The sequence below is a fragment of the Grus americana genome, chromosome 1 (assembly GCF_028858705.1).
Source record: "Grus americana isolate bGruAme1 chromosome 1, bGruAme1.mat, whole genome shotgun sequence".
NCBI lineage: Eukaryota > Metazoa > Chordata > Aves > Gruiformes > Gruidae > Grus > Grus americana.
Window position 1 is genome coordinate 45,277,336 of NC_072852.1, and position 25,299 is coordinate 45,302,634.

The following is a 25,299-nucleotide window of genomic DNA, read 5'->3' on the forward strand; positions in this document are numbered from 1 at the left end:
GGGTCAATTTTTGCTGATGAGTATTTAGGCATCACAAGTGAATCAGAAGGTGTGAATCACTGCATCTCTGTTCCAGAAAGATTTTTAGAAAATACTGTTTGAATCTGACAGATATTTCTGCTATGCTGTACTCATAAAATAAGGCAAAGAGCATAAATAACTAGAAAATAGGGCATCTTGCTATTTTTCTGATGACCTTAAATAAAACTTTTCTGACACTCATCTCTGTAAAAAGAACATGGAGACAGTGCAGCATGGAAGTTTATAATTAGGACAAATAAGTCACCAGCAAAACATAATACACAAGAATTAGAAAAAAATCCAGGAAGAAAACAAATAAGAATTTGTCCAAAACTGCTGAATAGAAATGAAGTACAGTATTATGAAGTCTTTGACTTTGTCTTTTCTTTCTTTAATGATTTGAGAAAATATTCTCAAATAATTTCTATATTACTTTTCTTGTAATATCCAGTCTTTCTGGATAATGGAGTATATTATAGAAATAAGCAAAGGCTATTTTTTATTTGTTTTTGTCCTTAATGCTGTACTATATTAAAAAAATCTGCTGCCTTAAATTAAAATTGCATTTTTTAAAGTGATTATACCATTAGTTTTAGAGAAAAAGAAGTAAATTTTTGAGGCTTGAGTTTTGACAACTCTGTGAATAAGTAGCAGCAATATCAAAGCAGCAGACCACTCCATCCTTAGAAACACTTCAAGAATTTCAAATGAGAAAAACAGTATCTCAAAAGTTTTTATTCTTTTAAAATGCAAATAAATGAAAATCTAATTAGAGATGTATGGTTTGTTGACACTTCTTATTTCAGAGTTAGGTTTTATGCTATTTTTAAATGAAAATCTTAAATAATGCCTGGTCTTTGTGATAACTTCATTTTTTCATAAAAAGAATGTTGATTATACTTGTATTGATTTGGTATACGCAACACTACTATAAAGTACATGACAGTTTTCTATTTAAAATAGGAAATGAAAAGAGCATTTTTATATCATTAAAAATGTTGCAAACTGATTTTGATAGAAGTTTGTATATGACAATTTTTTAAAAGGATCTACACCTGTACCGCATTTACTTTTAAAAGGAGCTAGTCCAAATCCTTTCCTGTATCCCGATTACCCTAAATAGCAAGGATTGAAGTGGCTCTGCAAGCAAGGATGTTACGGTATTTCTACTCCCCTCTGTCCACCATGCCTGTATCCTGTCCTTGTGCTGAATCAAATCTAGTATATTTATTTCACTAATTTGAAAATAGACTCTATGGATCATTTACTGGTGTAGGATGACCCTATACTTCTTCTGTAGGCAAGACTCTCTGATGCAAATGAGCAAAGCCAAAATCACAGGTAACCTACCTGTGCGTCTCTGCTCTACAGGTAGATCAAATGCAGGTCCTGTAACTGGCAGTGGCACTACGGTAACCGGGAAGCTGCTGAACCCCCACGTGAGCATCCAACAGCTGATACTGGTTGCCCTAAGACCTCACTACTCAGTTCTGTCCCAGCCCTTAGTGGAGCGAAGGGCCCCATGATCCTCACTCACTCATGTGCCACCCTGTGTTTTCTCTCCTCAGATCTCCAAGATACGAAGTACACATTTTATGATTAATCATCAACCATAAATGTTTTGGTTTGTGGTTCAGAAAGGTTCACACATTCATTAGAAGTGCTCATATCAAAGCTATCATGGGAATCAGTAATTTTTAACTGAGACAATGCAATGTATTGCTGTGATGATGCAGGATGCTCAAAGAAAAAAAAACAACAGGAGATATAATTTGGTGAGAAAGGCACAATAACATCTCATTCTCACAGTGGCAGAACTCTGCAAAGCATTATCCTATATACTGATAGTGCTTTGGCCATAAAAGTGAGCAAGCTGGAATACATTAATAGTTTTGACCATTAGTAATGAGTGGTAGAAAGTGGAGCTCTCTTGGCTAGCACAGTGCACCCTATTTATTGCTGGTATTGCTGGGGAAGTGAGTTAGTGCCTTGGACAGTGCTCAGCTTTTAAGTCGGGTCTGAGAGATGAGAGGAAAGATTATGACCTCCGATTGCTTGTATTATGGAGAGATGTGAACTTTTTGCAGCTATGAGCTCCACAGAAGTCCTGTGTTTACTCACTACTAGGATTCACCTTACATTTGAATGCCACGTCCAAAGTAGAAAAAGAGATTACTTTTTGTAATGGGCAGGCTTTGCATTTCTTATATTTGGATTAAATGATATCTTGCAGATACTAGCCAAAAGTAAGCTTGATTACATAAATATTCTCCTGTCCACATCACTTCATCAGGGCTTTTTTAGAAATAATAAATGTTTCAAAGATAGCCTACAAAAATGTCATGTAGAAAAAACCAGCAGCAGATGATTTGATGTGAGTGAAATAATTGCCATGATTGGCTATAAAGCTATCTTAATATAACATTCAATTTTGCAGTTAAGCATTTCCCTCACAAATAGGAATCAAATTGCATCAGCTCAGATACTAAAATCATACATTGCAACAAAAAAAGTCATTTCTACAAAGAAGTTTTGAAGTTTGTCTTTCTATTTGAAAGTGTGTTTCAGAAAAAAGATCTGTTTCTGATTGTGCTAATTTTCATTGTGGTTGGACAGATTTTTGTGTACATGCTGAAGGGTGACTAAATAAGCAGTTAATTTCTTCTCCTTTCTTTGCTCTTAGGAAGGGGAGTCAGATATGCTGCCTCTGATTGCCTCTTGTTCATGTCTGCACAAGATTCACCAAGTTTCTCCTCTGTATCAGTACAACCCAATATATTCAATTATCTGTTCTTTTAATTACTGACTTCTTAAGCTTCAACTGCATGAGTTGTCAGAAAAAGTTCTATTTCTCACTTCTTTTCCACTTTCTTTTGTCCTTCCATCAGAACCAGCTGGGATCAACATCTCTCTTGTTTCTTGCATCGTTACCAACACTAGGGCAGCTATCAAATGCTCTGTTACTGCAAAGAGTGCTGGTTGATATAAATCCACTTTAGTATTAGTAAGCAAGAGGAAAGTGGATAATATCACAGGAAGAAACTGCCTTTTGTTTTCAGTCTCCTTTTAAAGAACTGTACTGAAATATGGCTTTTATTTACTAGTATTGTAATTCATGTTAAGCAAATAACAGAACATGCCCACTCTCAAATTAACAGCTGTTTTGTCTTTTGTTTGTTAACCAGAAAAGTATTTCTTAAGAAATAAGAAGACAAACCAGTACATTCAAGTCCTTAAATCATTTTGGCAGTGTGCCTTTCTACGTTGTACATTTGAGCAGTGACTGAGCACCAGTTGGCCAGTAGTGCATTTAGCCGTGGTTCACGGCCTTGGGTAGCACTTCTGTGGTGTTAGAAGAGGTTGGCATGTACCACAAAAACCTTTCAATACCTTATCTTAACATTTTATGCGAAGCCACAGTCTCAAGTTCAAAACTCCTGTAACATGTTCAGAAAGAAATTCAGCATGGCGTTTTCTGTGACAAACAATTTCTGGAATTTCACATGACAGACCAGACCTGGGGCAGGCAAGTGGAATTCCCTTCAGATGATGATAAGGTAGAAGATATGCTCCAAGATGCACTTAGTGCATTTCAGCTGTTAATAGCAATTTAATGCTTGGGACCAGATTAAAGGGAATCCAAAGTAAGAATTCTTTAAAAAATGTGTATTTTAGCCATTAAGTTTCTCAGCACCAACATTTTCCTTTATATATATCCATTCCCATTGTGCCCCATGACTTGTTAATTTAAATATAATCTCTATTGCCCAGGAGAGGTTGTCCTAGAAACTATTGTAATAATGCATTGCAATTTGAGATATTTTTCTGTGTAGGCCTTCACACATCTTATGGCTGGTTGCTACCCTATAATTAAAACACTTGTTATTATAGGTTATGTTTATCATTTATCATGTGACTTATAAATATCCATTTAATATCTGTTAAAAATTTCAGATTCCCAGATGAGAAATAGAAAATAATTTTGGAGTGAAGCTTCTTGTAGAAGTTTTCCTGGGCTGTGCAAGGAGAAGGCTTTGTTCTTGTGACACTCACCATATTCTGACTATTTTTCACTTCCTGCTATTTAATACAGCTGGTTCTGAGGAAAGCGATGGATCTGCCGTCTAGCTTGCAACTCAATCTTCTTGACCTAGATTATTTGTTGATTGTATTAAATGCATGCAGAAGCAAAAGCCAATTAATATGACAACTGAGAAGTCATTTGTCATTACAGTTATCCCCAAGTTTGGCTGCATTGTCGTGAGTAGTGTGGAAGGAAGGGGAAAATCGTATCTCAGAAAGCACTACTGATATAAAACCAGCATGAAGATAGAAAGCAAAGCAGTCAGAGGTGTCTTAACTTTTAGCATGAACTTATTCTAATAGTCTTGATGTCAGTGGCCCACAGTAACTAGGGGAAGTGGCAAAGAAACTCAGGATGTTGAAAGCTGTAGATAGAGGGCACAGTGATCGCCGTGCTGCTGCACAGAGGCAATGGTTAATAACTCAGATATTACTAATTGATCTGAAAACACTTTCAAGGGAGATAACTGTCAAGACTGCATTTTATAGAGGAAGAGGCTAAAGCACAGAGTTTAAATGACTTGCTAGCAGCTCCACGGTAAACATTGGTCTCCTGAGTGCTATCAAGTGTCTGTTCATTATACTACCATGTCTCCTCCGGAGTTCTCCAAAGGCATACTACAGTGTAGGAATCCATGGCAAAGTTATTAGATATAAGTGTGGTAATAAAAAACTTTTCAGGAGTGCATCTTACACAGTTCTTTTCATAACCACTTCCAACAATGGTAAAGGGCCCTGGGGCTAAAGGTCTTTGCATTCCCCTACACAATGGAAGAACTCCTTCAGAAGTCATTCATCTGGGCTTGGATGAGGGGGAAATATCTGAAATTCAAAAGCATGGTAGATGTATGACATTCCTCCATGGACTTGTATTAGCTTGCTAGCAATTTTGTGAGAATAATTCAGCCTGTAGACTCTATGGCCCTGGATTCATTTTGTGTGGCTATATATAGCAATCCTGCAGTGGCAATCGGTGGAAGTTGCACCCCCGCTGTCAGCTTTCTTCCACAACTAGAAAACTGGCATTCTGTTCTGAAAGCTTCTTTTTGCAGAGACCTTAACTTTTTTGGGGGGACCGTCAATGGATCACTGTACAAATGCTGTACAAATCTAGCCTGTAAATTACCCAGAAAATGGGGTGGTGGGTAGGACCTTCCATGTTGTACTTTTCTGTTGCTAAGCTTTGGCTATGCTGCCTCTGCTATACTTCTGTCTATGGAGCAACATGAGTTTTTCCAGATCTACTTAAAATGGGAGGTGACAGATTATATGCCACATATGTCATTACTTAAACTGATTTTCTTTATGTTCACTTATGTGAGTTATTTTTGTTGGATCAATATAATGATGAGGTGGAATAAAGGCCTTTCTCTGCTGCCTCTAGATGCATAAAACCCTTATTATTGGTCAGAAAAGATGTGGTGAAAGTAGCACACTAGATCTTGTATCAGACTGAAGTGATAGGCAAAACTTCCATTTTTTCTTCTGGCTTTCCATGGCATCGTTTCTTCAGATGCACAATGCCAGCCTCTGCTGTGCAAGGGAGGAAGAAGCATTCGGTAGCCCAGGACAAGGGATAGGGTAGCCTCAATCTCTGAAGGATTAGAGAATGAGACAAAGAGCCTTTGGAAATAAGAAGAGACAGGCAATGACATCAGCAGATGATGGATGAGAATGTATAGGTGATTTCATTCTGTTCATTTTTCTTCATTTGCAAAATTGTGGGTCAAAAGGAAACAGGAGAAACTGCACTGAATTTAAGAAGAGCTGAAGATACAGCATGCACTGTGAAGCTTTTTGCCTAGCAGTCAGTGGAGATAAACTTTACATCTCAAAGACAGCAGGATGAGAGGCCAGATTAACAGTGGAGGAAGTGGAAAAAAAAAAAAAAGGCTTTGAGCCTTCAGTAATGCAAGATCAGAAGATAGCATATTTAACATACTTTAGAAGCCAATTTCAGGATACTTTGTGGCACTACTGAGATCAGAGAAGACTTCTGGAATCCTAGAGGAGAATAGAAATAGAAAAAAACTTCAGGAAAACTCAAAATCCTGTAGGTGAGTGAGAGAAGGAATTAAATATGAAATATAAACCACTGGTGTCAATATGTAGATTTTAGTTTTGTGGCAAATTGAACATTCTGATTTTGTATTTTTAGCCAAAAATGTTATTGAGCTCTGTGGAAACACAATTAGATAAAAAGTTGTGAAGATTAATTATAAATTTAGCACTGGGAGGAACAATAAACATGTTTTACCAAAAGAAACAAGTAGCTAAGTAAAATCTGTGTTTTCCTGAATAAAAACAATTGAAGCAAACAAATGATGGAATTATGCGTCTAATTCAAACATGAATATGGCAATATTGGATTTCATTGTGGCAGTTGTTCATTTTCAACAGGAGTCATCATGACGAAACAGCTGAATTTTCTGAAAGTCAAAACATGAACTAGAAGAGCCTGCTAATACATGGAGCTGTTACATTTAAAAGATTCCTGATAGGGGCAACCATCTCAGTTTCAGGGTGTGCTTTGTTGAAGTGCTTAGCTACAGTGTGCTTCATTTAGAAAGACATTAGGTAAGGAGATACTGTACAATTAGGGATAAAGGTAACCTATTAAAATGAGGTACATCATGGGAGGACTGTCTATTATCATAGGCTTGGATGATATGTTTTAGCTAGAGGCTTACATTAGTATTCAGGCACTTCTTTTATATTTTTCCTGTTTTTACAGTGCTATCCCCTTGAAACTCATTAAACCTTTTTCTGCAGTAGCTAGCCACTCAGGCATGAATAATCTAAGGGGTAAACAGAATATTGTTATAAACACACAAGTGTCCATTACAAGAAGTAGTAAATTTAAAGATGATTAAAAAGCAACAACAAAGCACAAATACCCTCTCAAGCAGAGACAGCTATATCATAACCAGTATGTGTTTTTCTTGTAAAGGATTCATTAGAACATAAGTCTTAGAATTGAATGAAATAGATAACTCAGCCTGATTAATGAGCTACCATTAATCATCTCTAGAGCACAGGTTCAAAAACATAAAAGATGATTTATCTGTTATTGCTTTGTGCTTTATTTAATCATGAGATCCATGCAAAACAGGTGGAGAAATGCTGTACTGTGTATGAATAAGACACATTCTAACATGACTATGTTGTACGCCTTTTTATAAGGCTGTCGAGAGTTCCAGTTCAGCAGACTATCTAAACATACACCCCTCTATTTAAAACTCCTCAGGTTCAATTGACTGAAGTGCAACTACAGAAGGTCTATACAGGTTTAAAAAACTTTAAAAAAGTTTGAGATGTCTAAATCAACGTTTAGGTAGATGAGGCAACTAACTCCAAACCCACAGTCCGAAATTCCTCTGTTCAAAGGCTGTGGCAACGCTGCAGGTGGTGTAATTTGCAAAGTGAACCAAGCACCTCCAAGCACTGTGTCTCACATGCATTAGCGTGTCTTTTGTGGGCAAGGCAGTAGGCGAGGAATGGCTTTGCCCCTTTTCCCTTCTGTGGATTCTGTATAAAACCCATAGAATAAACCCAGAAATCTCCTCCTCTAAGCACAACAGAGTTCTATCCCAAAGAATATCAAGGCACGCAAAAATGCCATGAGGCCTGTATGGATGAACAGGGAACTCCTGGCCATTTCAAAACACAAAAAGGAAGCATACAGAGGGTGGAAGGAAGGATGGGTAATGTGGGAGGAATACAGAAACATTGTCTGAGCATCCGGGGATGAAGTTTGGAAAGCTAAAGCCCAAATGTAATTGAATGTGGTCAGGGATGTCAAAGACAACAAGAAGGGCTTCTAGAAGTACATAAGTGACAAAAGGAAGACTAGGGAAAATGTGGGCCCATTGCTCAACGAGACAGGGGACCTGGGTACACAGGGCATGGAAAGGGCTGAGGTACTAAACGCCTTCTTTGTCTCAGTCTTTACGAGAAAGACCTGCCTTCAGGAGTCCCAGGTCCCAGATACCACAGGAAAAGTCTGGAGCAAGGAAGATGTACTTGGTGGAAGAGGATCAGGTCAGAGAATACTTAAGCCAACTGGACATATGTAAGTCCATATGTGGGGATGCACCCACAAATGCTGAGGGAGCTGACTGATTTCATTGTAAGGCCACTCTCAATAATCTTTCATCAGTCATGGCAACTGGGAGAAGTGTCTGAAGACTGGAGGAAAGCAAACATCACTCCTACCTTCAAGAAGGACAAGAAGGAGGACCCAGGGAACTACAGGGTGGTCAGTCTCACCTCCATCCCTGGGATGGTAATGAAACCACTTCCAGGGTCATCAAGGACAAGAAAATCACCAGGAGTAATCGGCATGGCTTCACCAATGGGAACTCATCCTTGACCAACTTGATAAACTTCTGTGATGAAATGACTGGCCTGGTAGATGAGGGGCTAGCAGTGGATATTGTCTAGCTGGATGTCAGTAATGCATTTGACACTGTATCTCATAAGATCCTTACAGACAAGCTATTGATGGCTGAATGGGCTGAATAAGCAGACAGTGAGGTGGCTTGAAAACTGGATGAATGGTCGAGCCCAGAGGGTGGTGATCAATGACACAAAGTCCAGGAGGTTACTGGAGGCCAGTAACTAACTAGCAGTGAACCCCAGGGGTCAATACATCTTCATTAGTAGTCTGAATGATGGGACAGAACATACCCTCAGCAAGTTTTTGGATGACACCAAACCAGGAGGAATGGCTGATATGCCAGAGGGTTGTGCTGCCATCTGGAGAGACATGGACATTCTGGAGACAGTTCAGTGAAGGACCACTAAGATGATTAAGGGGATGGAACATTTCTCTGATGAGGAAAGGCTGGGAGAGCTGGGACTGTTGGGCCTGAAGCAGAGAAGACTCAGGGGCAATCTCATCCATTTATATAAATACCCGAGGGAAGAGTGTATAGAGGATGGAGCCAGGTTCTTTTTAGTGGTGCCCAGTGACAGGACAAGAGCCAATGGACACAAACATCAGGAAAAACTTTTTTAATGTGAAGGTGACTGAACACTGGCACATCATTGGAGATATTCAAAAGCCATCTGGACGTAGTTCTGGTCTACTGGCTACTGGCCTTGCCTGAGCAGGGGGGTTGGTCCAGTTTACCTCCAGAGGTCCCTTCCAACCTCAACCATTTTGTAATTCTGTGAAATAACCCTGAGACCTAAGCCTGAAATGCAAACCCAGCTCCTATCTCCAAGTCACTGTTCTACACTTGGACAACAAAATGAGGCTTCTTCTTCCTCCCGTCCCGATTCCCCTTCGCGTTGCACAGGTTAGCTATGGCAATTAGGAGAGAGGAGGTGTGGGCTGGAGTTGTGGTGACTGACACCACCCCTCCCTTGTTTCTTAGAAGAGCTCCTGGATGATGTGCACTGACAGGATGCATACTGGCACGCGAAACCGCAAGAAGCGCTCACAGTGAAAATGCAGAAAAGCACCTTACGTGTGGTTTGTGATTTGATTTTGGAGCACAAGCTGCAAGTCTGAACTTGTGGTCTGATTTCGGATCATAAGCCACAAGTAATTGCACATTGGTAAAGCAATTCTATACAAGGTGACCTCAGAGCAGAGCTAGCTGAGGATCTTGCTAGCTCAGTGACATTATACCGGCCAGGGATGCTTGACTGTATGACACTGTCAGTTGCCTTAATTGCAATCATGAGTTTTATTTGTGCTATTATTGTTTTTATTAAGTTTTTACAAACTTTTATCCATGAATATCTGTGTAAGGTTAGATCTAACATAGCAGCTATTAGAGAATATTTAGACGCTTAATAAACATACATTTATTTGCAATCCTGGTATTTCATTGGATTAATTCTTTACCTACTGGAACCCAGTGGGTACTATTCTTTTACCTCCTATTTTCAAACATTATTTTGTGGACGTTAGTTTGGTATTGTACATACACCTACTTTGCAGAGTTGGGCAGAAGTAGGACAGTCGAGGAGGAATCTGGGTATTGCACTGAGCCTATAATCACCTCACTGGAAGGCAACCCATATTTGTTTCCTCGGCAGTCTGAACCCTTGCCAACGCATAACCCCTCAGAGGAGTTGGGTTATGACAGGAGCCACTTCAGACTGACAAAGGACCGCTTTAGTTATTTTAGATTTACAGAAATTCAGGCTTCTTTAACTGACAAAGATTTTACTTCATACTTAGATCTTTACTTTCTTCAGTCAACCACAACAACAAAACAAGCTCCTACAGAGAGCCAAAAGGAAATAATGAGTAGAAATCTATGTCCGAGTTCCCTTTCCCTCCCTGCACCCAGGTCAAGGTTATGGCTTGATGCTGACATTGTTTTTTGACCCTCACATCTTGTCTTGAAAAATCAATGTGTGCAGAAGTTCTTTCAAGTAACTGAAGAGGCCTCGCTGTTTGCTGTTAACGGTGGAAGAGGAGGAGGTGGAATTATTGTCTGCAGCCTGGGTTGTATCTGATTAGCCTGCTCATACAGCAGGAGCTGTAGTTAGGGAGCAGTTCAGATGCCCAAGTTAGGTTACCGAGTGCCTTTGAGAAGGGTCTGGGTATCCCATGTGTTTGGTGTCATCAGTAACCACACTGGGCAATGTGGTAGCATAACTTATGGTGCCTCAGGGCTTTCTCTGATTGCTCTCTTGAATTTAGATGCAGAGATTCTGCCTAAATATTTATTTGGATACATAAGTAAATGCTTTCTTAGACATAAGCTTTCCTGTTTGATTTTGGCTAAGGAGAAGTGCCCGAATTGTTTTAGTTTGTGATGGTTGTAAATTGGGAAAAAAAATCATTATGGCTAGTGGAGGTCTATTCATGTAACACTGGAGGAGTTAATGCTTTACTGTACCCTAGTCTAAATGTTGTTCTAATGCATACTAACTTGCAGGGTTACTGAGAAAATAAATTCATTAATGTTTATAGGATGGTTATGGTCCTCAAATGAAGGCATTCATAATGCAAAGTTATTATCTAAGAGAACTTTGACATTTAAAATTCAGCTGGCAATACTTTGACATGTCAAATATCAGTTGATTTTGAATATATGGAAAGTGTTCAGAGGCATATTCAAGTCTGCCTATTTTTCCCTGCTCTGCAATGATGACCATTTGCAATACATCAAAAGTCAGAGCTCCAGAAGTGAAATTGACTCATGGAAACCAAAAAAAGAAGAAAACAATGCCTTTTTTCCCCCTCATTAAAACGTGCTTTTGCAAAATTCATAGATCTGGAGGTAACCTTGCAAAAATTCTAAAAGCCTTGAAAATGTATGCAAAAATATTCAGCATATGAAGAGGAAGGATTTTTTTTTCCAAAATACCATCATTGAAATTACAATGGAATTATCAGGAGCCTTTTTACTGAGGAGTAAGGCTGAGGATAATGATTGTTTTTCAGCTGTTTAGTCTAGGCAAGCCTGTTGCTTGAATTGGCACTACAGGTATTGAGAAATCAGAGGGGATTTATCCTTACCCTAACTCATCCTTGATCTGACAACTGAAAATAAATCTATTGGTTTATACTGAGACTGTGATTGTGTTTGGAGCTGACAGGAAAATAAGACTCTTACTGCCACAAATTATCAGACAAAGTTTATGAAGAAGTTTTGTTTCTCTGATTAACTTTATTTTAAATGAATATAGTTCTTTAAATTAATCCGTATATTTTACTATCCTTTTAGTTTAGTCAGGCTGTTGCATTACTAAAATGTAAATAAATGTGTATGATTGGAATGTTTTCCCATACATAGGGATTCTTGGGTCTGAAGATTTTTAAGACTGGTAACAAACTAGTTAGTGATGGTACAGAAAACCATCCTGTAATTGTCCTAGAAAAGTTAACCCGTAGATGTGCACGCTCTTAGATTTGGAAGGAGAGATGATTTAGTATTCATCATTTGTCCTAGTGTTCAAAACAATTCATTATAATTTATCTACTGTCATGTCTATGTCAATGCCAGAGTAAGAGGAGGTAGGTTTTTAGCTTTTGTTTTCTGGATTTACCTATACTTAAACTAAAAGGAAAGACGACACTTAGTAGCAAACCATAAATGGTATAAAAAGGGAGCAAATATTGTTATTGGGAAAATAGAATCCCGTGACTTCATTTTTCAATAAATATGTTATCTGTCAAGAAAACGGGTCAAATTTTTGGAGCTGAATTTTACAGAGGATGCCATCTGGCTTTTCCAATTGTTACAAGGAAGAATGGTGTTTTGTTTGTTTGTTTGGTATGAAATACCATAGTGTTCTCTAGAGGGAGAGACATCCTTCAGGGTGGCTCTTCACAAGAAAAGAGACTTTTTTAAGATATCAAAGTATTAACTGCATATAAAAAAGATTTTCAGCTGTTAATGAGTCCATGTCAAATTTTTATGTGAGATTAAAAACAAATCTATTTAAAAAGTAAGGACTCAGCTTTTACTCAAGGATTTTTTTTTTTTTTTTTAATTCATCATGAGATGTAAAGTCTGGACATTGCTTTTGCTGGCTGAATATTCCCAGAGTTCAAGAAGTCAAACTTTGGACTCTGGTTTCTAGAGACCATTATACATGGACACAACAATTTAAATGGGCCGTTTAGGGTTTGACAGCAAATAAAGCAATCTGTTTGGGTATAGCCCATAAGACATGGGTATAACATTCTAACAAATTCCAAACCTCACATTGGATGCTTAAGATGCACTCTGTAATGCCCATCTAAATATTTCACACAAATATTCATAAATTCAGTCTTCTCAAAGGCTGTGATAACAACTACATGGCTTAAGAAGAGTCCACTAGAGATCTAGACCTTCAAAATGAATGGAAAATATAGCCTCTACTATTAAATTGCACAGTAAAATATCGTTTGTTGTATAATTCCAAATACATACACTGGATAACTGAACAAGAACCAGCTAAGTGTCCTTTAGATTTGTAAGTAACCCAGCTGTTCCAGTGAGCAGAAAAATTCAGTATAAGCCCCCTAAAGCTATTACTGAAAAATAAATCCTGAAGATCCAATACTGTGCACTATCTAAAACATGTACCTAGAAGTCATTCACTGCTTTCCCTTAACAGGAGTGAGCAAATATTTGAACATGCAGTGCGCATGTTGAAATTCCCTCCTTTGACCCTGAAAAAGCAGAACTGTATAGGTACTTTGAGTAAACTTTAGCATGCTTGGAGAAGGAAAAATAGGACATCAGTGATAAGGCAAATGACCAGGTTTCAATTCAGGATGTCTGCCTCACTGAACACCACTTCTATGATACTGATTTGACAGAGAAATTGCCTTTCCTGCCTTTTTCCAGTTCCAGAGAGCTTACTTAAATAGATTATCTGATGGCAGAAGATTCTTCACTGCCTTTTACCTTGAATTTCTCCTTGATGTGTGAAAAGTAGGATAAGTGTCCATGAATCTCCTATATTCATTTTACACTAGTATAAATGCTATAGAGACTGCAAATTAATAAAAAACCCCCAGTATCTTGAGGGAAGGCATGTAGCCTCTGCTCTGTTACAATCAATGACTTTTGGCCTTTAGATTTAGGGAGTCTATAAAATTTTACCTTGCAATCTAAAATCCCCATAGCCATGAAATTTAATTCTGGAATTGTATTTCTGATGGTGCAAATGTAAATGTCTGGCAGCCTAGTTAAGCACCGTAAGAGAGTAAGGCCATGAGAAAATGTGGAATTGAATGTACAACTGAATGTTTTTGCACATATGGTTTTGCTGCTGGCTTTCCAGTAAGAGTTTTTCTGCTCCATATAATGATTCTTGGGGCTGAATTCATGCCTATTTTTCTTATTTAGATTCTTCCAGAATCGTCTGCCATGCTAATTTGCAAGATGAGCTATAGAAAAAGCTATTTCCAGAGATTATTACTGATGTTATTTGGGGCAAACTGAGTGACAGCTACTATTTCTTCCCTAAGCTGCTGTGAAATTTCATCCATTCTTCACCAGTCTGAGCTGCTCAAAACGGGGATCATTCAAGAAATTCACAGAATTATTTGTTGCATGCCTCTGGATGAACTTGCATTCTTAAAAATATAGCACACATTAATAAATGACAGTTGTAATGAAATATGCTATTGACTTTGCGCTTAGTCAATTTAGGTGTTAATTTCTGGTTTGCTTGCATGATAATTCTGCAGATGTACTAAATCAGCACATTGCCACAGTGTTTGAACATTAGCTTTTCTTGTCATGCGGTGAATATAGTTTTGTAGTGGAATAAGCATCATGAAATATGTCACAAGGACAAAATCCAGCAACTGTTGAGAATGGGATTGCAAGAATTAAACTTTGGGAGACAACCAGAAATGGAGCAGGCTAAGCCAACATCAGTTATACAAAATCAGGCCCTTCAGTATATGTTAATATGCTGAGCCATAATTTGCCATGGACCAGGCTCCTAGGCAAGTTTGCTGCCTTTCCAATATGGCTGATAGCTTCTTGCAGAGGGATGTGACAGGCAACAAGATAAATACTAAAGCTCTGCCAACTAACTCCATGCTCCTAGGAGAAACCTAGGAGTCTTTAGCCCAGCCAATAATGCTAGTTCTGCACTCCTTCATGTACTCAGAGCTCTCGTGTGAATCGCAGAGCTTTGAGTATGAAAGCAGCTCAGTACTAGATTTTAGGTATTGTTTTGAAAATCTCAAGCATATGTCTTTTTCTTTTTCTCCTTTTCCTTTTTTTCCTTTTCCTTATTTTCTTTTTCTTTCCATCTTTAGCTACATATAAGCCCTAGCCCCCTCACCCTCCCTGATCCCTTCAAGATAGAAGACAGAATCTCTCTACCTTAGACACAGGCACGTCTGGATATTCTGGGAAAAATCAGCTTTCCTTTTTTATCTTAGGGAAAGGAGGTTGAAAATAGGACTCAGAGTCATTGCAGTTTTTGAGCATAGAGTTCCTCCAGTAGTGGCTAACTTCTTCATACTTCCTGAGCTGTATTTTCAATTTGAGAAGGTGTTGCTAATAAGAAATATTGATATAACAGATAATTTTAAAATTACTTTATTTTTACGCCAATAGTGACATTAACACTTAGATTGAGGCCTAATGGACTCTTTCGTAGCTATGTGAAAAAGACAACTTTCTGGGTAAAAAAACAGTTGCGAAAGCCATGGTTACTTTTTGTTATCAAGTTCAAAAGGAACATCAATACGAATGCCAGTGCCTGAAGTCCTTTTGTCCCCTTCAAAGAATATATATTGAATGTTGAACATTCTGTAATAACAGTGCTTGTGCCTGTGATGGTTCTGATGCAGTGATCTGGAAAATGGTGGTAGAGGCATATCAAAGAAATAGGAATAGCTTTGGATAAAACAGCAGATTTTACTCTTGTAGACACAAATAATCAATAATCTGCAATTTCAGGAAGCTGGGCAGCTCAGTGACATGAATAACCTGAAAGTCAAAGTTCAATGACAGTCTTTTTATAAAATTACATCATTAAGTTTGTAAGTTCAATCCACAACAACAGAAATACAAAGCAGAAGCTAAAATTCTACTTGTCCTCCATGGAACTTACCATGGACTCTTCCTCCAGCACGCTTAAATACTGAAGAACATACCATAAATTCTGCTTTTGCATGAAACTATTTTGCTTTCATGTGCTTGATTTGTAATGTGGTGTGCTGGTTTTTTTAGTGGTTTTTTTTTTTTTAAATTAAGAAATCCTCTTTATCTATCTGGTTTTGTTTCTCACATTTTCAAATTCTTCTAAGAACTTAAAAGTATGAAAGTACATTGCCCAGCAGAGTTTTATCAAAGCTCTCTGAACATCTGACTCAGATTTAGCAAGGTCTCGTGAATAAAACTACTTGAATAGAGCTGAGCATATGCTCAAGAAGCTTTCTGAAAGAGAACTTAGATCTGGAAAAATATGAATGAAATACAGGTTGTCCTGGACTGTAAGACCTCTTTGGGGAGGAATCAAATGATAACATCAGTAATAATTGATACTAAAATCACATTTTCGTCCCAGAGGATCTCTAACTCATTCTCACCTGGACTGAGTCAGACTTTCATTTCAGCACTTTCCAGAAGTCTGCAAAAAGTGGCTTCTGCCTGCAGAGGCAGATATTTTAGCATTTTTATAAGTTCTCATCATTTTGTCTCCCAGCACACTACACACTCATTTCCAAAAGACAGAAATAAACAGAAGGTCATGAATTCCCAGCACTTCAGTGGGCAGAGAGGTGACCCACCATGGAGACACTGATTTCAGCACTGCGCTGGCGTGCTGCAAAAACTAAGTATACCTAAGACCTCTGACATGAAGGCATCAGTCAAAGAAGAATGGTGAGTACAGGTATTTCTGTGGGTTTCTTTCTTTGTTTTGGTTTTGTTTGCTTGTTTTGTTTTGTTTTTCCCTATGACCAGACTTACTATTGCAGAACAAACCACTAAAAATAGTCAAAATATCTACTTGAAAAGTACTATCAAAATAAGTATTTTTTCAAGTAATAATGTAATTATTTTGAATTCTGTACAAGATTTTTAGTGGATTTCAAGTAAAGCTGTGATACGTTTAATATTCTAAGACTGAATATTAAACTGGAAGAATAATTATATCAACTTATGTACCTTAGAAGGTGCTGGTTACTATTGCTACTTCCACCACCTTTCAGGAAAATGGAAAAGTTTATTTTGACTTGAACTTAACTCTGCAACTACTGCATATTGTAGAAAACTGTGACTGCCTCTATTTTTTAGACATCAATTGTATACACGACTGTGAAACTTATTTGTACAAGACTGGCAGTTCTTTGGGATAGCTACAGTCTAAGATTTGGACAAAAGATGGTATAGAACCATAGCAAAGTGATTTAACGTATCTACTAATTCTTCAACTGCAGCTTTATTTTGTGCTTACAAAAGGACTGTAACTGAAATTTGAATTACCAAAGTCTGGAAGTCTTGTACACTAGAACAGTCCGAGCATTTCGTATACAGGAGATGATATTTATAATACTTTTCTGCTAATCTTTTTCAACATGCATGCCTTACATTAAAGGATACAGTTGCTGAAAAAAATGCTTTTTTAAACAAAAGAAAGGCTTCAGATTAATTGTTTTGCAATTGCAGGAGGACCCAGCCCATGCTTCACTGTTTGTTCTTTGCTAGATCTATGCCTAGAAACATACATGTGTTTTTCAATGACGTCTACAGCTACAAGGGTAATTGCTACACACATCACTTGACATTTCTTCAAAATTCTTTGCTGAGTGTGAATTTCAGGAGCATCAAGTTTTGCAAAAAAAGAAAAAAATCCTTAGAGAGAAAATTCATCAGTTCAGAAATCTGCTATAATAGCATTTGTAAGTGAACCTTAAATTGCTAGCATGCCACTGGGAGAACTAGCAATCCCTTCTTTACCCTTTTAGCTATCGGTATGGGCTGTGATGAGTTTAATTAACAAAGTATGTTCCACAGATACTCATTAGAAACATTCCTTCAGGAAACAGATATTAGGATGTTAGCTAAAACAGGAACTAAATGCACTTCATGTTCTGATTAAGTTCATTTGTATCCCCTACATCCCTGGTGTATCATTTCTAGTAGGACGTATATTCAAAATGAACACCAGTGTTTAGTGTTGCAATGCCAATTCCTTTGCCAAATGCTTATACCTTCACATTAAACACACTCTATGGACAGAGCAGAAAAATGGTTAGCGTTGCTCTTCAACACCACAAGAAATATTAAGCATCACCAGACATAACCCATTAGGTGTTTAAATCTCAGGATACTTCTTTCAGTGTTAGTGCCTACAACTAATATGTCACAGAATACACACAGTTAAATACTTTAACTAGCCTGGCCTTGACAGTTTTCTCCCCAGTAGAGAAGAGGGAGATGTCGTTCCAGCTCAGAAACAGATTGCTATCACCACCCAGAAGCTGGTGGCATCCAATTGCTATACGTCCCTTCCTAACTACGTGGGGCATCAAAGTGTTGGTGATCCAAAGAAGGTAACTTGTAAGGCAATTAATATGAAGGGTTACTCCTCGGGAGTGGACATAATGTACCTCTAACAAGTTGGTTTTGGGGAGTGGGCTTCACAAATTGGGCCGAGGCAATTGATACCTCTTGTTGAGTCCAGCAGTTGCAGACCTCAGGTAGACAGTCATTGCACTGGATTCAGCCACATAGTGGGCTTGTGAACACCCTCAAGTCTAAGACTGCGTGTGCCGATTTCTGAGCAGGCACCAACAAAATTAATCATGTTTCCATAACAATTTTCAGTCAGAATGGTTCTTTTAAGTCAGAATTGGCCTAGCCATCATAAAGGTAGGAAATAAAAGCTACAATTCTGGGAATATTTTAAAAATGCTAAGATTAACTATGGGCGACCTGATTGGGAAGTTCTGTTCTTCAGGCATGTTTGTTCAATGCATGCAATACTACCAGGCATCCAGCAACGGCATCCGAGTTCTGGGCTGTGATGTTGTCACAGTGTTTACAGTATCTGCAAGCTTCTCTCTTGTGGTGGGTTGACCCTGGCTGGAGGCCAGGTCCCCACCAAAGCTGCTCTGTCACTCCCCTCCTCAGCTGGGCAGGGGAGAGAAAATATAACGAAAGGCTCATGGGTCAAGATAAGGACAGGGAGAGATCGCTCACCCATTACTGTCATGGGCAAAACAGACTCAACTCGGGGAAATGAATCTAATTTATGATCAATCAAATCAGAATCAAGTAATGAGAAATAACCCCAAATCTTAAAAACACCTTCCCCCCCACCTGTCCCTTCTTCCTGGGCTTAACTTCAATCCTGATTTCTCTACCTCCTCCCCCCAAATGGTGCAGGGGGACAGGGAATGGGGGTTGTGGTCAGCTCATCACATGTTGTCTCTGCCGCTCCTTCCTCCTCAGTGGGAGGACTCCTCACACTCTTCCCCTGCTCCACCATGGGGTCCCTCCCACAGGAGACAGTCCTCCACAAACTTCTCCAACGTGGGTCCTTCTCACGGCCTGCAGTTCTTCATGAACTGCTCCAGCGTGGGTCTCTTCCACGGGGTCACAAGTCCTGCCAGCAAATGTACTCCAGCATGGGCTCCTCTCTCTCCACAGGGCCACAGGTCCTGCCAGAAGCCTGCTCCAGCGTGGGCTTCCCACGGGGTCACAGCCTCCTTCGGGCATCCACCTGCTCCGGCATGCGGTTCTCCATGGGCTGCAGGTGGATATCTGCTCCACCATTAACCTCCATGGGCTGCAGGGGGACAGCCTGCCTCACCGTGGTCTTCTCCACGGGCTGCAGGGGAATCCCTGCTCTGGTGCCTGGAGCACCTCCTGCCCCTCTTTCTTCACTGACCTTGGTGTCTGCGGAGTTGTTCCTCTCATATCTTCTCACTCCTCTCTCCAGCTCCAAAATGCTGCTCCTAGTTTTTTTTTCCTTCTTAAATATGTTATCCCAGAGGTGCTACCACCATGGCTGATGGGCTCGGCCTTGGCCAGCAGCAGGTCCATCTTGGAGCTGGCTGGCATTGGCTGAATCACACATGGGGGAAGCTTCTAGTAGCTTCTCACAGAAGCCACCCCTGTAGCCCCCCATTACCAAAACCTTGCCATGCAAACCCAATATGTCTCTTTATTTTTTAAATTTTGGCTGGTTTACTCTATTGACAGCAATTATCCTGTCACAGTGGTGAAAGTGTTTGAGAAATGGGCGGGGGGTTTTTTTTGAGAAATGTATTTTTTATTTTCTTGCTTTGTTGGTATGCTGTAGCCTTTACCTTGCAGTAGGAAAGTTTTCATAAAATGTCCACTTAGTCCTTCAGGTGTTTTAGGTTTTGGGGGTATTAACTTCTTTCTAGAAATAAGTCTCTGATCCTTAACTTGGACATTTTGGAAATTGCATTATGCTACTCAGGGCTCTATGTTACTGTGGCACTGATGAGAAGGAAAGAGAGGTAAATTGCAGCGCAGCTCGGGACAAGTAGTTCATACAGCTGGGCAATGCTAATAGCCTCTGCAAGCCAATGCTAATAGCCTCTGTCACCTAATTGTATTTGCCTCAGAAACAGAAGCAGCAACCAGTCTTTATGCTGAAAGACTAGTAGTGATTTTGAAGGTGACCTAAAAGTTCTGATAAACTTGAACACTATAAGCCAAATCCTCCTTTTTTTTTTTTTTTTTTTTTTGAGCCAGGATAAGAAATTGATTTCATGTATTAAAGCTACTGTAGTGGGTAAACAGTCTAGTTCTCTTCCCCTTACTCCTTTACCCGTAACGTGATATATTGTTATGTTCCTATTGCACTAATTCAACAATAGTCAAGTAACAGATCTCTAAGTTAACCGTGAATATAAAACACATTACAGAGTTCTTCTTAGCCATATAACATTTTTTATAATGTGATTGCAGGAAGAATTTCCTGAGAGACTTGTAATGGATAGGCCTATTATAGCACTAAAATAATTTCATAAGGGGCAAAAAAAAAAAAAGGTCTGTGAAGCTGGTGTGTGTCTCAGCTGACTTGTGCATTACAATACTCTAAAACATTACCACTGAAACTCAGGAAGGGTGTCTAAATATATGACAAGATGTGCAAAACAAAAGATCCACTATGGATGATGGAGGTCTTCTGGAAAACAGAATAAACTTTTTCTCCTGGTACAAACAGTATGCCTCATTTGTCACAGGGAAGTTTTCTCAAAGCAAGAACGACCGTCAAAATAAATACTTGAGTATCATGGCTACATGCCATGGAAATCATTAACTCAAAGGTACTCTCAGATTCTCGATTTCTCCTCTCTCCGTCTCCCTCCGCCGTCGGTCGCAGCCAAGAGCTGACGGGGCCGAGCGCCCCGACATGGCGCCCACCCCGACCCGACGCCCACCCCGACCCTTCCGCGGCTCCACAGGGTGCAGCAGCGGCCGCCGACTGACCGCCCCCGCTCGGCACGGCTCCGGCCACTGCTGAGGCGACGCGAGCCGCCTTGCTCCGAGTCGCCTCCGCGCCCCCCCGGCTCCTGGCCGCTAGCGAGCAAAAGCCGGCGTCCGGGGGCGGTTCGGCTCGCCGTAGGGGCAGCTCCGCCGTCGCCCAGGGAGCCGCCGCTGCCGCTCCGTGTTGTGCCGTTCGAGGGCTTTTTCCAGCCTTAACGAAGCCCGGGCGGCTCCTCTCCCTTGAAGGCCGCGGAAAATGGGTTTCCTGGGCAGGCTGGCGGAACTGCCAAAACTTGTGGGGGCGGCGGCGGGCCGGGGTGGCGGCGGTGCCAGGCGGCGGCCGGGACAACCCTGCGCGACGAGCCCGCTCCCGGGCTGGGCCGCCGCTGCCCGCTGCCTGCCGCCCGGCGGCCGCGCCGCCTCCTCCTGGGCGCTGGGCGAGTACGAGAAAGTTTTCAGGTCCTCCGTGGCGGAGCCCGAGAGGGTCTGGGGAGCAGCCGCCGAGCAGATCCAGTGGTACAAGCCCTGGGCCCGGGCCCTGGATTGGGGCCGCTCGGGGAGCGCCTCCTGGTGAGTCTGCCCGTGGCCCCCGGTGCGGTGGAGGGGCCGGGGCCGGGCGGGCCCCGCGGGGCGCGGGAGTGCACAGCTCAGCTGTAACGGGGAGAGCTGCCTGCCGAGAGGCTGGGGGTGTGCTGGGTGTGGGGTCGTGTGGTTAACACAAACTACCCCAGAACGTATTTGGGGTGGTCAGTGTGCCGTGGCTGATGACAGAGGTGGCTGGAGAGCATAGAGGAATTTAATGATTACACTCAGCTAAGATTAAAGATTAAAAGCAGCATGGACGAGTGTGTTGGGGTGAGAGGAGAGTTACCGTGCACTGTGACAGGTGTGATGTGTGTGGGTGTGAGGTCCATGCGTGTCTATGTGACGTGGGTGTGTGTGCCTCATGTTCCCCCATCCAACCCTTTTTGGGCCTGGCTTGGGGACAGGCTCCTGTGAGCACAGGAAACCAGGCATCAGGTGCCAGGGGACATAGCTGTGTGAAAACTCAGAAACGGCGGCTTCCAGAGTTGTTTAATCTTAGAAACTAAATAGGTTGTAATTTAGAGGATGCGGTTAAGGTAACGTTTGGCAAAAGCAATGGCATTGTTTCATATATATATCTCCACGTGGTGAATGGCAAACTGCCCCAAGACAGAATGCGGTATCCTTATAAATTACCAGACAGGATTTACAGTACTTTCTCAAAGGAGATTTACCTGTTAAATTTTTGTGTTGACCATCATCGCCTCTTTTTCAGCGAGTTTACATCATGCTCTTTGATCTTTTCTCAAAGAAAAGCTAATACAGGATAAAAAAGGCAATGCAGGATGAGGGTCATCTTTGGTACATTGTTGTTTTTTGCTGTTTTTATATTTTTCTGTTTTTTAATTTAAAAATACTAGTCATTCTCAAAATGTAATTAAAAATATTTATCACTCTCAAATCTGCCCAAATGAAGAGATACAGAACCCGTAGAGTGGAGCTTGCTTTCTTAGTGGTGTCTGACATTATTGCTTGGCATCTCTAGTAGTGAAAATTGTTTATATGTCTTAAGCTGAATGTTAAACAGCACCAAGCCAGGATAAATCTCTCTAAGTCAGCAGGGCCGTATAACAGTCAGAGGTCCTAAAATGGATGGGTAGGGCGGCCTGTGGTCCATTGACCTTGATTTCTAGGTCATAGCACTGTTCAAAAAGGGCAAGTAGGATTGCCTGCATAATTAAAGACCAGTAAAGCTCACTGGCTCTGGCATTCCTGAACGGAATAATGAAGACGTCAATACAATGGTTACTTTTTAAGAACTAAGGAATTAATATAATACATGCTAGTGAGCATGATTTCGCTATCAGATTCTGTCAAACAAATGTGGTTTGATTTATTGAGTATGATAAGCTTACTGAAAGTAACATGGTTAGGTCTTTGTAAAGCATTGTGACTTCTCAGATGGAGGTTATTTGGTCTTACAACAGGGATAACTGGATAAAGTTTCATGGGTTGAAGTCAGACTTATCTTCCAAGGGTCTTTTCTGGCCTCACTTCTGACATCTTTCTCCCTCTGGGGACGCAGATTGCCACAGACTGAAATTATCTTGTTAATGTGGGCAAATACCTGAAGGGAGGGTGTACAGAAGACGGAGCCAGGCTCTTTTCAGTCGTGCCCAGTGACAGGACCAGAGGCCTTGGGCATGAACTGAAGCACGGGAAGTTCCCTCTGAACATCAGGAAACACTTAAAATGTGAAGGTGACTGAGCACTGGCACAGAGTTGGTTGTGGGGTCTCCATCCTTGGAGATATTCAGAAGGCATCAGGACATGGTCCTGGTCTACTGGCTCCAGGTGGCCCTGCTTGAGCAGAGGGGTTGGATCAGATGCCATCCAGAGGTCCCTGCCTACCTCAACCAGTCTGTGATTCAGTGGGATTATATAAAGATGTAAGTCTCTGAAGACTCAACATCAAGCCCTAATTATTGTTTGGATATCAGGTACCTGTTGCTCTCTTGTGGATAATAAAACATTAAGCAATTCAAATTTGTTTAATCCTCTTTAATGTCTTAATGGGCAACATGCAATTTTATTTCATTTTTTATTTAAGTTCCCCTTAAGTGATAACAAACTTTACGTGATACTAGTGTAGTACTGGAATGCCTCTGAAATCCCAGATGGTTACCAGCATTCAGTGCGCTCAGCAGGACGGCAGACAGATAAGTTCTTTGAGGAAAAGACTGAATATGAGAGAGAGAGAGGATATAAGAGGCTTTTTCAGGGGACATGCTGAAGAGAAGACAAAGAGGACAGAACATAACTGAGGAAGAGGCAAGGCTTCCAAAAAAACCATAGCTTGCTGGTCTAACACAGTAAAGATGTAGTTCTGATTCTGAGGTTTATCTAGAGAGTGGTTTATGGAGACCTTAAAAATAGTATTAAGAAATTCATGTATGTGCTGCTTGAGTTAGAATTTATCTCCTGTTTCAGAGACATATTATTAGGTCTATACTAAATATCTGTTTTTTCCAGTATCTTTGATTTTGGTTGCCACACCTGAGACTTATGGAAACAGATGCTTTTAATATATTTTCCAGTCTCATTTATGTCAGTTGAAGAAGTTGAAGGAGGCAGTTAACATGTTTAAAATATAGCTATAGGGCAAGTGCCAATTCATCCTCTCTAAATACTGTAAGAGCATGAAAGAAATGTGAGCATGCCCTACTATGTTTTCCTAGTATGCCATTGGAAATACCAGTATTATGTCAGTGGGATGCAAAATGATTTCCAAAAGGTATATGATCAGTGTCACCGTTCCCTGGCTGTTTAGTTGAAGCAGTAATCTCAGGTGCTGTTGGCTGTTCCAACGTGCATCGGTGGCTGGTACGGCGCAAAACATCATCTGGCTTTGGCTACATCAAAAATAACGAGTAAAGACCATGACTAGTCAAGAAAAGGATGAAGGAATTGAAATTGTTTGGTGTAGAAGACAAAAAGGAGACCTAAGTTTTAAAACACGTAGACTTTGGCTGCAAAGCTGAAGGAAAAACTGTTCTCCGAGTTGGCTTTGAAGAGGTCAAAACTAGAAGTCTTAAATTATGACAAGGGAGATGTAGATTTTAGATGTTAGAAAGAAAAATCTTTTTAATGCTAAAGATAGTGAAACGCTTGAACAGATTATTTTGGGATCTTGTGGAATCCCAGTTAGAAAGGTCAAAGCAAGTATTTCTTTGGGAATGTGGAAACAGTTTTTCCTAACGTATGTAGGCAGAGGGCAATTCTGCAAGTTGTGTTTTTTCTCTAAGACATAGGTGCAATATAAAATCCCCTTTGAACTTTAGAAATATTCCACAGATTGCTATTCAAATGTTACTTACACTTAAAAAACATGACTGGATCAATTACCATAGTATTGTCTTAAAACATCTAATATTGTGGTTTTGTCTAACATTTTATTCAGCTTTGATTCTCAATTCATCTAGAAAAATAATAAAAAAATCCAGTCGATTCCTAGGAATCTGGCTTGTAGAAGTATGTGTACCCTGCATGGCATAAAAGGATTTTAGCTTTGTTTATAGTTATGGTACAAAATAATTTTAATGTAGTTTTTTCTTTTGCATATATGACAGCTTTATTCAGAGCCTTTACTTACTTTGTTCTTAATTTGCTTCTGAGTTTGTCTCTGAATACAGCTACTTGGATTCTTAAGATAGCAGATAGTGTTGGAAATTCAAGCATATTGAATATTTGAGTGAATTAAGGCATAATT

General features: G+C 40.2%; 1 protein-coding gene across 2 annotated transcripts in view; it reads left to right on the top strand.

The window, feature by feature from the left end:
* Positions 1-20,910: 20,910 nt before the first annotated feature.
* The window catches only part of ACSS3 (acyl-CoA synthetase short chain family member 3), a 90,450-nt gene continuing 86,061 nt past the window's right edge, over positions 20,911-25,299 (top strand). Inside the window, exon 1 of one of the 2 annotated variants that reach the window (XM_054832825.1) lies at positions 20,911-21,575. In XM_054832825.1, the coding sequence (XP_054688800.1) occupies positions 21,262-21,575 (314 nt within the window). In that variant the 5' untranslated portion in view covers positions 20,911-21,261. The remainder of the gene's footprint in view (positions 21,576-25,299) is intronic. The other variant, XM_054832834.1, reaches the window with a different exon arrangement.